Source organism: Triticum aestivum, chromosome 3A, assembly GCF_018294505.1.
Source record: "Triticum aestivum cultivar Chinese Spring chromosome 3A, IWGSC CS RefSeq v2.1, whole genome shotgun sequence".
NCBI lineage: Eukaryota > Viridiplantae > Streptophyta > Magnoliopsida > Poales > Poaceae > Triticum > Triticum aestivum.
Window position 1 is genome coordinate 133,572,684 of NC_057800.1, and position 19,826 is coordinate 133,592,509.

Below are 19,826 nucleotides of genomic sequence, written 5' to 3' on the forward strand. Positions count from 1 at the left end.
CTTACCGCAATGGGCTCCGTCACCACCTGTACTTACGACATGGACACGGACGGTCGCACACACTTAAACTCTGTTGGGTAGAAGAGATTCCTCGTTGGCAAGAATCTTCGTGTTGGACAGGCCATCCTAATTACTATCAGGAACACCCACCGCCCAGGCTTGAGGATGATGATCGTCATCGATATCATCTAGAACTACATATGTGTGTGGTTGTATGACTATATATACTAGTATAACTGCTATATATGTGTGGCTGTTAGACTACCTAGCTAGTAATGCTTATCATATATGCTAAATTCATGTGAGGATGCATGTTGACTATGTATGAGTACCTATAATGCTTTATGCTATTGCATGACTACTGTATGACTATATGGTATTGTGGTTAATGATATTGTTATCTGGTACATGTGAAGCTTCAGTTTATAAACTATAAACTGAAACGTGAAATGGGGCAGGGAACAAGGAAAATGTTGAAAGATACAGCAGTAGCGCGGGGATAGAAAAGCGCTACAGCTACTTAATAGTAGCACGTTCCATAAAAGCACTACCGATATAGTCAATATTAGTAGCGTTGGTTTATACCGCGCTACTACGAACGGTTAGCTGTAGCGTCGTAGTAGTAGCGCGGCTACCCACGCTGCTGATAGCATCAAAACCCGCGCTACTACTAGGGTTTTCCCTAGTAGTGGATATGTGAACATCACAAACGATTCAGATAGCTTAACCCATGTGTGATGAGTTTGAACGTCAAAAATTTTGGTTCGAATTTCCCTAGTTATAGTGGTCATCCACGTCATTGCATAATTTGGGCACACAAAGGAGACTAGAGCACACCGACACTTCTTAATCGAGCAAGTTCAGCAATTAAACAGAGCTAGCTGACCTAAACATTACTGTAACGAATTAAAGACTGGCGCCCTTAATTAAACAAAACAAAGAGTACTACTATGGCTGGTGCTCGTCGATCTCTGCTGCCGCCCCCATGTCCAGCCCGCGACTGACGGTCTCCTGGGCAAGGGGATCCATGGCATTCATCGCAGCATACTCGGCAAGCATCTCGCCATCCGCGTCTGCCATCTCTTTGGAAAAGGCCGCCACGAGCTGGGTGTGGGTGGCCGCGATCTGGGCTTGGAAGGGCTCCATCGTGGCAAGGTATGCGACAGAGGAGGTATGCGGCAGAGGAACGGACAGCTGCTCAAACGCTCTTGGCGATTGCCAACTATTTGGCTGTGGGTTGTCGATCGTTGTCGGAGAAGCTTTGTTCGATTTGTGCAGTGACTGCTATGAGCTAGGCGTGGACGGCCTCAACATGGTCGTGGGCAGCTTCCATTAGGGCTAAGGCCACTGCTGTGGAACAGACAGCTGCTGTGCCGCTCTCGCTAGTTGCTATCCCCGAGGCAGATGTTGCTGCCGCCACCTGAGAAGCAACAGCGTCCGTTTGGGCTGCCCTGGCCGCCCGGTCGCAGATTGCGGCGATGCTCATGCACCATGTTAGCACGCGCATGGCGGCTGCGGCAGCGCTCTCGCCGGAGTGGACCACCGAAGTTGCCCACATGACGCGGATCCACGTCCCCATCTTTCACCCGTGATGATTGAACAAAGAAATGCTATTTGGGGAGCGAGCTAGTGTGCTTGACACGCCAGCTGTGGACTATAGCTGATGCACCTTCTCGCATAAGCCATAGGCGTACTATACACCAATGGTGCTCTAGGATATTTCGTACTGCATCTCACATGGTTGGTGATAATAAACTGTCTGGGATCTACTTGATTTTTCATCTTGATTTGAATTACATGATGGGGTCACAGCGGCAATGGACGGTGTTTGAATTGCTAGAACTTTTATCTGAAGTGAACATGCAACTATATGTGTGTCCTAAAGAAATTGGAATTATTCAGGGTTCGTTTGGACATTTTATACATTAAATTGGCTTTCTAGCCATTTTAGGTGCACAATTCAAATTAAACTACATGCACATGCTCTGGTGCACCAACATGGGTTGTAAAATCATATATGTGTCCATGGGTTTATGCTAATGTCCCATGCAAGAAATGGAGATGAATTTCGGACACCACGACACCGTGGCTCTCCCGCAAACATTAAGGTACCTGCTTTTGTAATTCTAGTAAATCCAAAACTCGTCTGAAATTCATGAAACTTGGCATGCTATCATGGAGCGGCATCAATATGTCATGGTAAAATTTTTGTCCCATTTGGGGCAGGTTTGGGCATAAGATTCTCACAAACCAGAGCTTCTCACAACAAGCCTAATGGTTTCTGTATGGAACGTGCCACCTTTGGGGAGAAACGATATCTGTTGCCTCTTATTTCTTTCAAAAAAAATCTAGTGTCAACATAGAACAACAGGAGTGTTGGGTTAAATTATGGAAATTTTCGGGGTTCATTTGGACATTTTTATATATTAACTGGGTTTTCTAGGTATTTTATGTGCACAATTCAAAGTTGAACTACATGCACATGCTCCAGTGCATATAAATTGGTTAAAAATCAAATTTGTGTCCTTGGGTGCATTCTTAGGTCCCATGCAAGAAACGGGAATGAATTTCAAACACCCAGCCACTGTCACTCGGCCGCAAACATTAAGATACCTCGTTTTTAAATTCTAGTAAATCCAAAACTCGTCTGAAATTCATGAAACTTGGCATGCTATCATGGAGCGGCATCAACATGTCGTGGTAAAAATTTTGTCCCATTTGGGGTAGGTTTGAGCATAAGCTTCTCACAAACTAGAGCTTCTCACAACAAGCATGATGGTTTCGGTAGGGAATGTGCCACCTTTGGGGATGAAACGATATATGTTGGCTCTATAGAAAGATTATCAGACGGCTTTCATGATATTATGATATTATGATATTATGACCTTTGGGGAACCTATAGAAAGATTATCAGACGGCTTTCATGATATTATGCTTCCTTGCCCGTGTGGAACATGTGTGAGCATTATGTTTTTCCAACAAGTGATCCGACTGGAAGAAGTGTTATATGAGGACTTCGAGATCAAATAGAGAATCTGTCTCTCCATTCCTCGTGAGCCACTTATTTCTCCGAAATCAGAGATCAGAGTGATTTTCCTCCTTTTTCCCAAATAGTCGACGGTCTTACACCATTGGGATACTTCGGATAAACTGGAGTACATATATGAGAGACCGGTGCTAAAACCTTTTCTCGAGATATCTTCCAGATTCTTAGGGTCCTTGCTCCGGATCTCGCCCCCCCGGTGCGAAAGCAGTTGGTTCCGTAGTTTGAGAATTCTACTAATTCCAAGTATTCCATTATTATTATTAAATAAGAGAATATAAAAAGTAAAGAGGAGAAGACATAACCAGAAGAATTGTGAGAAATAAGTTAATTTATCAAGTTGAGGCATTTCGATTTGGATTTCAAATAAGAAAAAAAGGATTTTGTGAAATTTAGGAGTCGTTCGAAAGCATCAAGAGGGAAGAACTCAGATAGAAAGGCAGGCGAAGTTGGCGGCCAACCTAATTCCCCTCCCAGTTGTACCCTTGTGCATCCCCTTCGTAAACGATTTCCACTGGATCTGGAGATTCCCCGGGGCCCCCCGAATCATCATCTTCGGACCCCGAATCATCATCCCACCTTTTACGCTTCCGCGAAGAAGACGGGCCTGCCTCGTTCGCCCCATCATTTGCTTTTGTGCTTTCAGGGGATCCCGTGGAATGAGCCTCCTTCTCTTCCAAAGGCGCATCGGGGTCGGGAGAATCCGGTTCACCGAGCTCGGCGCGGCGAAACCGCTTCGCCAGATTGGTGGCTATTGCGACGAATTCGCTTGCGTCCCCGGCTTCCGTATAATCGGAGAAGATTTGTTGAAGAGTATCTCCTCCCTCACTATTCCACAATACATGATTTTCAGTGAACGATCGCGCAGATTCACCTTCCTCTAAAGGAAGAGGAGTGCCTACTTCGTGAAATATTCTTTCAACCTTGGAAGTCAACTCCGCAATTATGTCTTCGGGATGGGCGGCGTGCGCCATTTCCTGCTGGAGGTCTGGTAGTCCGCCAACGGGAGGTTGGTCTATGGGAAAGTCACCCCCGTTAGGAGCATTGGTCATGACGAGAACATTGAGATCCGCGACATTCTCATTCCCAAGATGAAAGGCTATTCCTTGAACTCCGAATAAGACAACAAATGCCATTATTAGTACTGTCAACGCAAGACCAAACGATGGTATAGCAATGAACAAAAGAATGACACTTGGAAATATGGTCCGAATAATTTCGATAGTAGTTCCATGAACAATCCTTTGTGGGATTGGATTAGTTTGCTCGTTGAAATGCCATAAAGCGCGAACCAACATCCGTGATACGAAAACCAAAATAAGAATGAGGAAGAAAAAGATATCGTGATGTAAGTCAATGATTCCTTGCATCATAGGTGTTGCTGCGTCTTGAGATCCTAATTGCCATGGTTCCGCAGCATCACAAAGAGCGATTGTGAGGAATCGACATGATAATGAACGAAGAATCATTGGAATTTCCCATCTTTTTCAGCTCTACTCCCAAACTAAAGAGAAAGGAAAGGAGACTGATCTTGACGTCCGTGTCGGTTTTTCCAACGAAACGAATAAGTTTTGGATTGAGATTTCACATAAGCATTGCACAATGATCCGCATTAGGCGGGGAGCAGCAATGATACCGCTGGCCGGGAATAAGTACCTATCCCTCTACTACTGACGATGTTTTTCGTTCTATTGAAATCCTGCGTCGAGCCGATGTTTCATTGATCGATACCGGGCACATCCATCACATCAACTATTTCACTTTTCATACGCATTTATTGACGGACCGGTAAACTAGACCCGAAAAACTCCTATTTTTAAAACGAAAGACCCATCACAAAATTATGGCGCAACGCTATGACGAGCGTTCTCACAGGCCGGCACCTCGATGCATCCGTCTCAAGAGTTGTACACCTTACATGTGCTTCACGCCACAATCTCTCACTTTCTGCTCCTCCATCTGTCTCCATCATATAATCGATCTCACCTCTCATGTCTGAGTGAAAAAACCATATTTGTTAGTATATATCAAGGCCGAGAGGACACGTTCCTCTCATGTCGAGATTAGTATTAGGGACCCTTAGTATTATTAACCGGTTACTATACGTACATGCAGTGAGACAATCAATCTATGCTCTCATTCACATTTCATTCTAGCACTGACGACTCCAGCCCTATCTATCCCTAGAAGCAAATGGACCCTAGAAGCAAATGGAGTAAGTCCGATGGAACACTCGGATTGGAAAAGATAATTATACTTATAGGCATGGATGAAAAAAAGCTTGGAAACTAGTTCAAATCGAACTCAAAAGCAACTGGGCAATGCAACTTCCATTGAAGCAGCTTCCCTGGAACTAGCTGCCATTGTATCGGTTGGTGCCATTTCTTCTCTTGGAGGCAGGGCAATAGATTAAGATTAGGCGGTAAGCGAAGGAACTGTAGGGCTTAGGGCTGCGGGTGAGCGCAACTTCAATAGGTCGAGGGGAGGAAGAGAAGAAAAAGCAGCTATTTCACCTGGTGTCGTAATAACCACTGTTTTCGGGTTTGAAGGCATAAGCGCAGCAGAGATCTTCTTTCATTTAAGAAGAAGCCACCGTAAAGAAGAGGAAACAAGGCGTTTAAGGGACACCGACTCCCATTATTTTCTCCAGGCCTGCTTTGGCTAAATCGACGGAGGCTTAGCTTATTATGTTTCGGGCGTTTAGCTAGCTTAGAGAATAAAGAAATCTATCTCTAAAGGGGGAGCGGTACGACTATTTTAGGTTAGAGGAAGGTTGAAGAGAGAATAGCTAAAATAGCCAGTCGGGTAGGCAAGTGCGGGTGGCTGTGGTCAAAGTGAATATGTCTTGTTTCGGTTAGCGGTTTCGGCTCTCCGGCACCGAAGTAAACTCTTTCTATTGCGGGGCCTATGGAGTTTGGGGATGAGTGCTGACACTTTACTGTGCAACATTCCTGTTTCTTTCATTCCCCTTACTAGATCAAAGAGGGCATATGTGGGGTTTGAAGATGCCTGGACCTTACCACCTTATTCTAATAGCCCGCATCAATGCCTCTGCCCAGAACATAGGAGCCCCCTGGGTTCAAGATCTCATATCAATTTTCAACTGCTGGGAAAGAATTGGGGTGCGGCAGGAAGAAATGGAATTCTCAATAAAAGTATAAACAGGTCTTCCCCACTGCTGCATAGAATCTGAGCTGGGTGGAATTGAAGTTCGGTTTCGATCAAGACACCCCTGCCTACTTACCTTAAAAAAACGACTAATGATCAACCGATCACAGAGGTCCTTTTCCAGCAACTTCAAATCAGAAAGCCCCGACTCCCATAAAGAATGCTTGCAGATCTTTCTTTTTATTACGATGACGATATGGACCTCATTACTGTCTCATTTTCTTATATTTATATAAGTTCTTTTTTTTGGATTCGACATAACAAGAACAGAATCACGCTCTGTAGGATTTGAACCTACGACATTGGGTTTTGGAGACACACGTTCTACCGAACTGAACTAAGAGCGCTTTCCGGGAGATAAAGCAGTAAAGAAAAGGATGATTTTTGTACCGCATGCATATAGAAAAATGAAACTCTGAATTTTGTCCAATTTGAATCGATCTCAATTGATCCCTCGTTACTGCCCATAGGAGAAGTAATAGGTAGGGATGACAGGATTTGAACCCCTGCCTTGTTTTCCACATCATAATTTATTCCTCCATCTATATACAACTTTCTTGTCATTTCTTCTTTTTGGTTTCATATAATAAATGATATACATCTGAAACCCAACCTAACGTATAAAGAATGAATATTTATCGGTAATGCTCAGGAAGAAAGAAGGGGTCATCTTTTTGATTTTTATTCCACCCTCATGTACCCTTCTTTGCATTTTTTCTAAAGCCTGTTCAACCTCATATCACCTAGAACAAGTCATGGACTTCTTCAATGAAAGAAAGTCTCATGGAAACGTTTTCAACGAAATAAGAACCATACAAAATAGATTTCTTGATCTTTTTATTTAGGAAAACGGATTTTTTCGTAGTTTTTTCTTTTATCCTAAAGATATGCAGAACGAGTGTATTATGAATTGTTCGTTGTCTAGCTTTGCATACATCGCTACTTAATCGTTTAGTGGTTATCGATGAAATTACTTCACCATAGAGAAAATATTATTGAAGTTTATATATATATATATATTATTGGTTGCTTTTGTTTATGTCCAATTGGAAAAGTTGATCTTCTAAATTCATATGTTTAGCCTAAAGTACATAACTTGTGTTCCTCCCTAGTTCTTGCAAAGCCACCTAATCAAGCCTCACCTCATTTGTAGTTATAACATGTTCAGCTGAAAGCAAACTCCAAATAAAATTGGTTTACTATTAGTAACACATATACTTTTTTACCTTAGCTCTTTCTTTATTGTTCATTGAGCAGTTCAAATGCTTTGATTGCTTATCAGATAAGAGGTAAAAATATTCTTCATTCGTTTATTTTGTTAATTCCAAATTGCATTCAAATCCATTCTTTCTCATAACTTGAGAATATGTACAGCGCAGAACAGAAAAGAAGGCTGATTTGATGAGTTGTAGGGGCGGACCCACTTCCACTGATTTCTTGCGGGAAGGTTCTATAAGGGAAGAAGAATCAGAGCTGTGACCTGGTAACCTTGATTTCTTTCGGAACGTCATTACGAGAGTAACAAAGAAAGAATAACGTAGATAGGAAGGAGCGAGCCGAGCCCCAAGGATAATGAATTGGTATGCCGGGTGCTTACTTGAGCAAGAAGCCAAGTCATCGATAATCAAAGAAAGGTGTGAGTGAACGAGCCCAACTTTCCGATTCAAATATGACTCCTTTCCACTTTCAACAAATAGAGAAATCTCCGCTAGGCTAGCAGTGGGTAACCAACGTAGTGCCCCATTCGTTCCATGACATCCAATCAGTTCTCCTCGGATTCCAATCCAATCTCCCAATCAGTGAGAAATAGACGGTCGGATGAGATCTCGAACGTTGTCCCTACCTACTAAGGAATCAAAAGTGTACGTAGAAAAATAGAGTGTTGGAAATGCATCGAGGAGAACTTACCTTGTGAGTCACTACTCCGGCACTGGGCAGGAATACTACTAGCGAGGCTTATAGGCGGCTAGTTCTTAAAGAAATCTGTCAGCTATAACCTAGCCTATTGAATCTGGTACGCCCGAAGCACGAAACTAGATAGGTAGCCCTACCTACGACTAGAAAAGTATCGTATTTTTTTCTTCCAGTAAATCTTCCACTCATTCCTTCCATTATGGAATATCATTTGGAGTGTATTTTCCCTCTCAAAAAAGGCTTCGCCCTCACTTCACTGAACTTATTGGAAATGCCTAGGACAGAGTTCATTCACTTGCCCAGCAGCCCTACTCCTCATAGTTGATCCGAATTTCTATCCCTGATTGACTCAATCAGGAAGAGGAAGACTTGATAAAAGATGAAAAGAAAGGATTGATTACCTTTTGAAGTCAAGAAAAGAAAGGAAAGGGCTATTTATGAGTTTATGTAGATGAAGTTTCAGATTCTTGGATGAGCGGAACATCTTTGAGACAAATCATCTCTACCCGGGTACATAGCTTCATCCAAACCATGGATCCACGAATTGTTGACTCGCTCTAGAAAAGAGCTTCGTAGTTGGGAGCTCTGAACCGATGATCGATATGGTTTCCTAGGATGAGAACTATGGTTTACTACTTGAAAGAAAGTTGTTTTATCTTTTTTTCACTTTTTGAGGTGTTTTGCCTAGTCTGAATTTCCCCTTCTTCTATTTGATCAAGATGGATAGCAAAAAAGCATGAATAGGCCTACTGGGATGGAAGGAGAGAAGGACTGAACGAGAAAAGGAAATACCTCTTTGTTTACCTTGGAATGAATTGCTCAACTACTTAGGTAACGAAACGAAACGTTCATCTACGATCTTTCTTAAAAAAAGATAGGACTGTACGGCAGTTCTCGTTAGTAGATTCGCAGAACAGAAGAAGAAGTTCACTCTGACTTGCGCACTACAAAAAGGCAGCCAACGACTTCGGACGTACTCCGTCTTTCGAGCCTCTGTTTAGCTTCAAAAGATAAGGCGCTAGTGCAACGAACGCTGCTTTGGTGCGTCCCACCCCAACTAACTAGTGCTTGACTTGACTTTCCCCCGCGCCCTATCCAATGAATAAGGAGAAGGCCGGCCTATCAATGACCGAGCCAGTCTGATCTCCTTTATACTGACCTCAAACAACGAGCGAAGTCGAGATGTTGATGAGAAAGGGGCTTTTCTCAAGGCCAAAGAGTGCTCTTTGAAGGCTACTATGCATCCTTACGAATACAAGAGTGGTTTTTTTTGTTTTGGGTATAGCAGGACTTGAACCTGCGACCATTAGGTTAAAAGCCCAATGCTCTACCAACTGAGCTATACACCCGATTTTACAAGAAGGCTTGGTGCGGAAAAGAAAAGAGGGCGGCCTGGCCCCTTTTCTTCTTATCATATCACAAGGGCGCGGCTCTGTATGGTATAGTACTGTGGAGCAAGTTTGGGAGTCCTTTCCACTCATTGAGGATTCTATCTAAAAAAGAAGGTCAACGGGGGAGACTACTTTGAAGTCCGGGCTGAACAAACTACTTCTCCTGCTACCAAAACAGAGAAATAAGGAAATAAGATGGATTCGTCTAATAAAATACCCAATGCCTGTAGTTGAAGAATTGTTGGATGAGTTATCTTGTGCTGTTTGGTTTACTAAGCTGGATCTGAGAGCTGGTTACCATCAGATAAGATTACATGAAGCAGACGAATACAAAACGGCATTCAAGACCCACGTCACTATGAATTTTAGGCTATTTGGGCTCACAAATGCACCACCCACCCTCCAGAGTGCTATGAACACAATTCTGGCTGAGCTGACTAGGGTTTGTGTACTTGTTTTTGTTGATGACATCTTAATCTACAGCAAATCCTTGCAAGATCATGTCACCCATTTGCAGCAAGTATTTGACCTTCTGAAGCAGAATCAACTATATGTGAAGTTGAATAAATGTTCATTTGCTCAACCACAGATAGAATACCTGGGTCATGTCATTAGTGGGCAAGGGGTGGCTACAGACTAAAAGAAGATCCTCACAGTGAAAGAGTGGCCTACTTCCAAGTCAAGCACATTAGAGTTTGGGCTTAGCAGGACAGGCGTTTCATTCACAGGAGCTTAGCTCATTTGACTGCTCAAAGACTTAAAACACCAATGCAGCACAAAGCTTTCCTTTCCTCAAGCTCATGGGATTACAATATACCATCCAATAAAAGGCTCAGAGAATAGGGCAGCTGATGCACCACTATCTAGATTACATGAGCCAGATGAACTCAATGCCATTACTTCCTGTCAACCACAATGGCTCACTGATATTGTTGCAGGGTACAGCAAAGACACATTCACCCAGAATTGACTATCTGAATTGGCAGTCCTGAGCACTCACAAGAATAGCAAATATTCATTGCATAATGGGGTCATTCGATATAGAGGAAGAGTATGGGTTGGTGCAAACTTCTAAATGAAAAAAAACATCTTGCAAGCACTTCATGCCAGTGGTATTGGTGCCCACTCTGGCATTACTGCTACTTATCACCGCATCAAGGCACTATTTGCTTGGACAGGAATCTTTCAATCAGTGGAATCTTTTGTCAACAAGTGTCAAATCTGTCAGCAAGCTAAGGTAGAACATTAAAAACTCCCTGGCCTCTTCGATCCTCTACCCATTCCTGATGAAGCATGGTCCATTATCAGCATTGACTTCATCACTGGATTACCAAAGTCCCATTACTATGATTCAATTCAGGTGGTGCACGAGACAAGCCAAACAAACAGAAACCGAATTAATACCGAAGAACACAAGCTGTGGGCCGTAAAGTGGAAACGGTTGCAGGCCAAAGCTGTCCCCCTTTGCCACTAAGACTTGAATCTTTAACCATCGGAATACCCGGTACTCTCTCTACCAAACAGGCAAGATAGTCTTATCTTGAACTCTGTCCCTTCTCTAATGATTGACAGGTTTAGTGCCTGGTAGTAAGGGTATTTTGTGGTCTATTGTCCTCCTAGGAGGTCACTCTGTAGGCTCAGCAAACAATTCACTGAAGCCATTCAAGACCGGTTGCAGGGCAGACAGACCATTGACTTGACATGACCGTAATACATACAGAATAGGAAGGATAAGCTATAAGATAGAGATCCGGATTGTTGTGCTCCGGAATAAAGAAGAATACCATCTTGTCTAATCAAATACGAATACCATCTTATTGATTTAGTCAGCTTGCATCAACACATAAGATGTGATATGAGTAGTGGGAAATAAACTCTTCTTTGATCACTTGAAACATAGTAGAAAGCATCCAAAACAGAATGAAATGCTGTTCAAAAGAAGAAGCTACCTGGCCCAACCACTACACCATTTTGCCTAATGTGTGACTACCCATATCAGTTACAACATCTTCCGTTTCCAAGTTTTCAGTGCCTTTTTCTTATAGTATACAAAATCGGATTCTGGATTGCTCTTCATTTCGTTCAATTTATCCCCTTGCTTTTCAACGTATATATATTAACCCGCCTTGTTTACCTATTTCTTCTACAATTCACATGACTCATTGAAACCAACTTTCTCCTTCCTACATTTTATCTCTACAGCAGTTATCCTGTATAATGATTTCTTTTTGGTCGCTACTCTCCTAACCGACGAGTCGGAGAGGATACGAATGTCCATTCACCCTACCACCCATCTTCCTTCTAGCTTCCTTGATCAACGACGAGTAAAGATCCCGGAAAAGATCCAAGGGAGTACAATACACTTTATATTCACGTCTTGAATAATGAGGGGGGTAAAGAAGAAAGTCCGATTTCTCTCTCCTTTGTGGATATGCCCTTATTCAGCTCTTGAAAGAAAGAGAGATAGAAAGAGAGAATGATCAAACTCAACTAGACGGCAGTTCCTCTTGTTCAAACCTCTCTTGCCGAGTCTTCTCCTCATAGCGAGTTTCGCTCTCGCTTCGCGTGTCCTAAACATAAAAAAAGAAAGAATTGATTGTGAAAGACAAGTGTTTCATTCCCCTCCCTAATCGTTGAAATTCGAACTGTCCGCTAGCTCCTCCTTTGTTTGGATTATAGCCCTTCCTTGGGGATTTACTATCCAAAGTAAATCTTTCCAGTTTCAAATGCTACTATTTCTTCGTGGGCAGAAAGTCCAAAATCTTCTTTTTCCGGTACTCCTTACTCTTTTCTCCCGTCGTCCTACTTTCACTTCTACGGACCTTCTATCCATAACGAGTTCCAGGATTGGTGAATCGATGTGGGAATAGATAAAACGATTGTTGAGTACACAGTATAACCGTGTAGCTCATCCAGAAGATCATCAATGACCGGTATCGGGTATTTCTTTTTTACGGTTTGCGCATTGAGTTGCCTATAATCCATAGGCGCCACGAACCTTCTTTCTTCTTGTAAAGAAGAGCCGGTGAGGCATGAACTAGGTTGTAGAGTACCATTCTAGAGTAACTCCTTGATTATGGCTTCAATTTCATCCGGTGGTGTGAATACCTATAAGGCCTTTGATTCACTGGTTGACTATCGTGAGGTGAATCCGATGGTCACATGGTCTTTTAGGAGGGAGGGTAGTGGGTTCTAAGAACACATCAGAGAAAGAGGACCAAACCTGCTTGAGTCCTCTTCTACATCTTGAGTACTTCCCACTCCAATGGATCTAGTTTTTAGAATAGCTTTGATCCGGCCATGTAGAGCACTCATAGAGGTCCGGCTTCACGTCAGTAATCTACCACACCCATGCTAGAATTCAGTAGAGTCCCCACTCGCCAACCGCGATGTCTTGGTTGAGAGGCCCCACCTACCCATCTTCCCACAGTTTCACTGAGGTAGTACCATCCCCAATTCGCCACTTCTTGTGTTGATGTACTAAGAAATTGGTTGAGGCAATCGACTTCAATCAGAGGAAGCACTTGTGCACATCAACTTAGGATATCCCCTCCGTTCTACACCAGATTATGCACTCACCTCTGGTATAATATAGGAAAGGAAGACGCCCTTTCAGTGCACGCCAAAGCAGCTTTGCCTAGAAGGCTTCGAAATACACTACTAGGTCCCTCATTCTCAGTCGGCCTTCACAAAGCGGTTTGCACACCTTGGACCAGCTGGACAGATGTTCCGGCCTTTCTCCTATTAAATGCATCTGCCACCTTATTTTCCATTTTACCCCTAATATTCCGCCTTTGAAAGTCAAAACTCACACTTGCTCATCTTAGCATGTAGCTGATTCCGCAGAAAAAGTGTTAGCTGCAAGTGCTGTTGATGCTCCTTCAGTGTTTTACTGTCAAGAAGTATATCATAAAACCAACACAAATCTTCTGGGCTTGAACACATCATTCATGAGTGCTTGAAACGTTGCAGGAGCATTTGTAAGCCCGCATCACATTGAATTCATAGTTACAGGGTTCTGAATGAAGTTTTGGGCTTGTCTTCCTCTCTCATCCTGATCTGATGATAGCCAGATCTTAAGTCAATCTTGCTGTAATATTTAGCACCACTCATCCAATAGGGCATCTATGTGCCGGAATTGGGTATTTCTTCTTTACTGTACTGGCATTCAGCTGCCTGGTTTCAATGCACATCCTCCATGTCCCATCCTTCTTCTTCACTAACAGCACAGGTGAAGCAAAGGGGCTAGTAGAGGATTGTATCAGTGAATTCTTCAGCAATTCCTCAATTCTCAATCTCAGCCTTTTGCAGATGTGAGTATCCGTATGGCTTCAGATGTTTGGGCTCAGTACCTTCGGGGGTCTATAGTGATCATGGATTCTTTTTTTTGTAAGGACTTAGGTTCTTGAAACACCTACTCTTAAGAGTTCAGTAGGGTTGAAATTGGATCAGAGATCAGAGATGTTAGGTTTACTGAGTTGACCATGCACCATTGAGCCATCATGCAGAACTAAGCTTGTTCTGATTTAGTAGCAATCAGCTCTTCTCCTTCCACCTGGTACAGCTTTCCTCCTCCCCTCTTGATTCCTTCCAGCACCACTTAAACACTGCGGAAAGGGTTTTGACCAGCTAGTCAGATTGCCCCATTACGGGTGTGTTACGCCAGAAAGTTCCTCAATCCTGTGCCTGTTCCCGAGCGAGTCAGTCCCATTTCGATGACGAACGACACGATGTGTGCCTCCATAGAGCTTCCCATTTGACATTTCTCCATCGCGAGAGATTCTCTCCAGCCACAGGTTCCCCAGTGGTACGTCCGGGGTCGGTTCAATCAGTGCGCTATCAGTCCAGTACCATTAGCTCTCCAAGGGTCGCAATCCATTCTTTCCGGGCAAGCCAGTTCAGTTCCTTTCTGGTAGCAAGAGATCCCATATCAGATTAAGTAAAGGGATTACCTAGCTAGCGCATATCGAAGAGTTGGAGACTTCCTGCCACTATAGAAAAAGCCGTTGATGGATCAATTTCTGTAGGTGGGTCTCAACTCGGATCGAGACATTCGGATTTGCCGATGAAGAGTACTGCCTTGGAGGGCTAGGGGTTGTAGGGGAAGAACCAACCTTTTGTAGGTAGCAAAACATCTCACTCAGTAACTAAATTAGAGTTCGATCTTTTACGTTTGTGTTGTCTTTTTGCATTTTTGTTTCGATCCGACATCAGATCTGAGTTATTGTTCACTGACTATATCTTAGACCATTGCGATCTCTTTCTTTCACTTGGTTTTTCTTCCTTCCCTTCGGTACTCCTTAACTCGGAGATACTCCTTCGGTACTACTTGGCTACTACTTGAACAGATGGGTTTAGTCCCTTCCTTCGGGCAACGTTTTCTCCGGGTACCACCGGCTTACCACCGGGTTGAAAGAAATCCCTTACTATTAGGACATAGTGTTCGGTACGACTTAAGGCTACTGGATTGACTTTCTTTAATGTTGCATCTGCTTTCAACTATTTCATAGCCTCCCGTCCCGAGCAAACGTCGAGAGCAGGGTGTTGAGCCAAAAAGTAAAATCCATAGAGTTGGGGACTAAAGAGACTCTTTTTTTACAGCCAACCATGAAGAGAAGAGAGTCTCAGAGTAGATTCGGTAATGTTGAGTCGATCTAGTATGGAAAATTCCTCGCTGTGCGCTCGCCTTTTGCCTGCTTCTGCTTCATCTGCAGATCGGATTCCTTCCCCAGAGTTCTTACTTATAGGCTTTATAGCCAAGCAATAGAATAGCTGCTTCTTCTAAAGCGGATTAGAGTGCGACGACCAAAGCTACGGAGCGGCCTCTACCGCTTTCCCTACTGTTCTGGTTGAACTAGGGCTTTGGCTGAGCGACCACCTTCTTCCAGTATTCTTAGCTTACTGTCTGCTTCCTGCCTGATCGGTGCTGACTGACTGTTCTTGCTTGTCTTGGGCCTGCTCTAGTTTTGGTGCTGCTAACTAAGGGTCGAATTTCGTGACTTGATGAAGAGGAAGCCGAGTATCTTTGGTCTTGAAGAGTCAGGCCAATCCAACCGCTTGCTCCTGCCCAACTCAGTCTCAGTCGTACCATAATGCGCCTGGACTCAACACTTTTCTTGCTCCAAGACCACCCTCTAGCCCTCATGTAAAATAGATGACAGAATTGTAAACAATCATAGAATGATTTAAGCTGAGGAACATAGAGGTCTCTCCCACAATTTTTGTCATATACCTCTGGAATAGTGTTGAAATCACACGCCACTAAGCTGTTTTTTAAACCAAGTGGTTTATCTTAGTGTGCTAGCCGCTGCTTCATTTCGTATAGCGATAACGCTTTCTCTTTCTTAGCGCTCCACCCCGCGGAGAACTCTGGTTGCGCTTTGGTTGGCTTTCTCTTTTTTTTGATTTTCTCTGACTTGACTCAGCTTGACCTACTTGACTCAGCGGTTAGAGTATCGCTTTCATACGGCGAGAGTCATTGGTTCAAATCCAATAGTAGGTAAAGCCGGCCGAAACCCCCGCTTTTGCCAGCATGACAGCAAGCACAGACTGGCATCAAGGAGTAGAATGACCAAAGCATCGGTTGCTTCCACTTGTTTGTTGCCTTCTTCGACCGACAGACAAGGTACCCCCCTCTTTTTCTCTTGCGAACCTACGTTGAGCTTGGGACAACCCGCGACTGGCATGTAAACCCCCCTTCACCCCCCTCCAAGGTATGTAAACCCCCCTTCACCCCCATCCCCTAAAGTGGTAAAGAAGGAGGCTCTTTTTTGTCTCATTAGGACAAACAAATAGGAAGGGATAGTTCTTTCATTGCATTGATAGAAGTGAGACTATCAAAAGATCTCTCTATTATTTAGAGGAAAGAGTTGGCGTGGGTTCTACCAACGAAACGAAGAAGTTTTTGATTGGTCTTTATCATTCGGAACCCTCTCCGTATTAGTAAGAAAAACACACCCAGACTCTGACTTCAATGGTGGGAACAACCTCAGCACTCCGGCGTGAACATGAACAATCATTCTATGCAAAATTTCATGTATGATAGTGGTCGATCCCTCGGGAGTGACATTCGTTACTTTGGATTTTGTTCACGCGGTGATCTTCTCTCTTTCCAAGAGTACTACCCTTTACGTAGTCTATGTCTGGGGAGACAGGTGCGGTAGAGAGGTCCCCCACTTCGATTCCTGTCCCGTTAGCATCTCCGATCCGAGAGTTGGGATGACTCCGTTAGTTTCGGTCGGGAGCCGGACGGTAATGGACCTACAACCCTTGCTTGTGGACTAGCTGCAGAGCTAACCTTTGTTCTATTGGTTTGGTGGTTGCTACCAAGACGATTTCTTTATGCCCATCAAAGAACCTCGAGATGCTAATCCACGAAAAACGATACGATAAATGCGAAAGAACTCAACTGCGGAACGAGGGCGACCCGTGAAAATACCTCGGTTTCTTACTCGTGCCATTGAACTCTTTCTTGGCAACTTGGACAACTTATAACGATGTTTGTCCCGCATATCAGACGGAAGATCGGGTTACAAAATTAGAAAGCTTTCGTCTCAATTCATATTTAGCCGCGAGCAATCTACGTTTGTGATCTCGTATATTTCGTCGCTTCTCCGGCATCTTACTTAGTTTCCCCCTCATCTTTTAGCAAAAAGCCGCTCCACAGTAGTAAAGTCTCATCTTTTGTATTGGCCGAAGTGACAATAGTCACATTGAACCCTCGAATATGCTCGAAGATCTCGAAATGATCTTCCAGTTCCGGGGAGAATTCGCAAAACTCCGTTTCCATAAAGAATTTGATGGAGTTTTCCCGTATTTCGACCGGAGAATCCAACATAGACATTACTGTAAAGATTCTGACCAAAAAATGGTACATTCCATGCCCTCGGAGAACGCTTTGTCGTGCAAAGTCACTGACATATCCAGTGTCTTTTTCGGACCCCAAGAATGGATTGGATCGAAACGACTTTCCTGCTTGAAAATAGGGGCCCTCCATAGCCAATTTTCCAAATTGGATTCTGAAATCAGAGGCAGCTTTTGGTACTAATCTTATTTCAAACAATCCAGGAACTTCCATAACATTGGCGTGATTCAGTTTGAGCAACAGATCCTGACGTAATACATCTTCGTAATGAAAATGGAGTGGAAACATCATGGCTTTTCCGCTTTTTTTGAGAATGAGCACTGTGAACTATCCGCTTCAAAAAGGATAGTTGATCGAACCGAAACCAACGTCAAGTACGAGTTATTAAGCGCCGAATCAAAAAAAGTGTACTTCCTTTACGCTTGATGTAGGATTTACCTATTAATATGAAGTTCACTCTTCTGCTGACTTGAGTCCAGAAGGGAAGCGACTGATTTCCAATTCTTCTTTGCTAGCGCTTGACTCCTGTGGAATTCCATTAACAAGCTTAAAAGAAAGCCTTTTATTTGGTTTTTGAGATACTAGTTATTTATAGGTTAAGTTCGATATTTCACTCCGTGGGCCGGCTAATTAATTCAAGTAATTCCTGGAGGGGAATCAATCGAAGAGATTGCCTGCCCATGCTACAATTCCTTACTCAAAAGGACTAGAGTGCTAAGCAGCCTTCCCGGCACCACCACTATAATGAATGGCTCAAACAAATAGGAGATGAGAATCTAATTGATCCTTTCTAGAATAGAATATAAAGAGAAGCTTGTTCTGCCCATCTATCTAGAGAATGAAAAGGAACTAATGCCACTGATAGGAAATCCATAGACCGTACGCCCACTTACCACTCTACCACTTCAATTCAATGACGGACTTCACCGATACCGATACCAAACCTAGCTTGAGAGAGATCGATCACAGGCATGTGGTGAACGATACCGAGAGAAAGAGCACTGAAATGAACCATATCGAGCACAGGTCTCACTCTACAAGTCAAGTTCGATGAGCTCTTAGCGGACCTGTGCCTACTATCTACTAAGTGTGTGCTAGGGAAAGAAAGCAAGCTGAGCAGTTCTCACTCTGTCCGGTGACCAAGAAAGCTTAAAGAATACCGTAAAGTGATCACTGAAACCTCATACCGATTCGCCACGTGAAAGCGGGGTTAAGGTAAGGCAGGAAAGACTGGCGCCGAAAGATATATATGTTTTGAAGAGAGAGATCCGCAGGCAAAAATATTGAAGGAAGGACTGACTGAAGGAAAGACCGTAGCAAAAGCCGAAGAAGATGCGAATCAGGAAAAGGGAGACGAGTTCCAGTTGTTAGAAAGACCAGTGCCCGGAAAAGCAAGTCGGAAGGGGATCCGGATGTTCAGTGCTTAAAGAAAAAAGATAGGTGTTGCTCTGTTGTTTGCTTTGAGGTTTCCCCTAGTTGGGGAGACCGAGAAGAAAACCAGTAGGAAGGCGATCCGAAGTCTAGTGTGAAAAGAGATAGTTGCCCGCCTCTTGATGGAGAATTGAAAACATCCCAACGTATCTTTCACTAATTAAGTAGTAGTGAGGCGTCGGTACGTCAGCTGGAGAAGAATGCTTGCTTTTCGTATCACTGGTGTAGTGATTGACACGGTCTTCGCATATTGAACAACCTAAGAGTGGAAACACCTTAATCGCTTCTCCAAGCTTATCTATATATATTTCTCGATGGAAGCAGAAGGAAAGGCTTAAAGAAGGTGACAAGAAGAGAAACTTATTAGTTCGTCGTAGCCAACTTATCATTCCAATGAGAGGTCGAAGTACGATAGAAGTTATTGATACCGATTTAGGCGAGCAGCATAGCCTGGCAGAGCCAGAGGAAGAAGTCCGTCTTGTTAGCGAGTTAGCGAGTAGTTTCCTTTAGACGATTTCCGCGAGCATACTAGCTTTTCACGAACGCAGAGGAGAAAGAAAACCAACAACCAATAGGGTGAGGCAACTAACTACCAATCCTTTTATTGAATAGCCGCGGCGTGGGTAAACATAAAGAAGCCACAGAAGAAATCAAGCCAAAGGCTTCTCACTTTCTAAAGTAGTAAAAAGTGGATCCCCGCTTCGAGGCGCTTGGCGTAGATCTTTGAAAATCGTCAATCGGGTGAGCCAGCTATTATTGAGGGAGGCCAGGTCTACATACGTAATATCAAGTTGCTCTAGTTGCGTGTCTTTCGTACGGAAAGATGGGTGTTTTTATCCAAGCAAGGGAATAGAATAGGTAACAACCCCCCCCTCACATCAAGCCTGTACGCTAGCTACCAACATATACTATGGAGTCCATGGCTACCTCCGCGGATGGAAGACCGTAGATTTTTCACTTTCGCTGAAGAGTTGAACTCTGACTGAAAGGACTTGACACATTGCCAAGGCGATTT

General features: G+C 43.6%; 3 protein-coding genes and 2 non-coding genes across 5 annotated transcripts in view; all 5 read right to left on the reverse strand.

The window, feature by feature from the left end:
- Nucleotides 1–2,886: 2,886 nt before the first annotated feature.
- Nucleotides 2,887–3,684, reverse strand: LOC123060680 (putative ATP synthase protein YMF19). The gene has a single exon (XM_044483494.1). It carries the CDS (start codon nt 3,390–3,392, stop codon nt 2,922–2,924), a length of 471 nt encoding a protein of 156 aa, XP_044339429.1. The 5' UTR covers nt 3,393–3,684; the 3' UTR covers nt 2,887–2,921.
- On the reverse strand, nt 2,972–4,557 carry LOC123060679 (uncharacterized). The gene has a single exon (XM_044483493.1). It carries the CDS (start codon nt 4,510–4,512, stop codon nt 3,505–3,507), a length of 1,008 nt encoding a protein of 335 aa, XP_044339428.1. The 5' UTR covers nt 4,513–4,557; the 3' UTR covers nt 2,972–3,504.
- Nucleotides 4,558–6,484: 1,927 nt separating this feature from the next.
- On the reverse strand, nt 6,485–6,558 carry TRNAW-CCA (transfer RNA tryptophan (anticodon CCA)). The gene has a single exon. It is a non-coding gene; the product is annotated as a tRNA-Trp (tRNA).
- Nucleotides 6,559–9,401: 2,843 nt separating this feature from the next.
- On the reverse strand, nt 9,402–9,474 carry TRNAK-UUU (transfer RNA lysine (anticodon UUU)). The gene has a single exon. It is a non-coding gene; the product is annotated as a tRNA-Lys (tRNA).
- A 6,762-nt stretch (nt 9,475–16,236) lies between these two features.
- LOC123060681 (60S ribosomal protein L5, mitochondrial-like) overlaps nt 16,237–19,826 on the reverse strand; it is a 4,241-nt gene continuing 651 nt past the window's right edge. The window contains exon 1 of the mRNA XM_044483495.1: nt 16,237–19,826. This exon is cut by the window's right edge and continues 651 nt beyond it. Within this exon, the coding sequence (XP_044339430.1) occupies nt 17,138–17,671 (534 nt within the window). The 5' untranslated portion in view covers nt 17,672–19,826 and the 3' untranslated portion in view covers nt 16,237–17,137.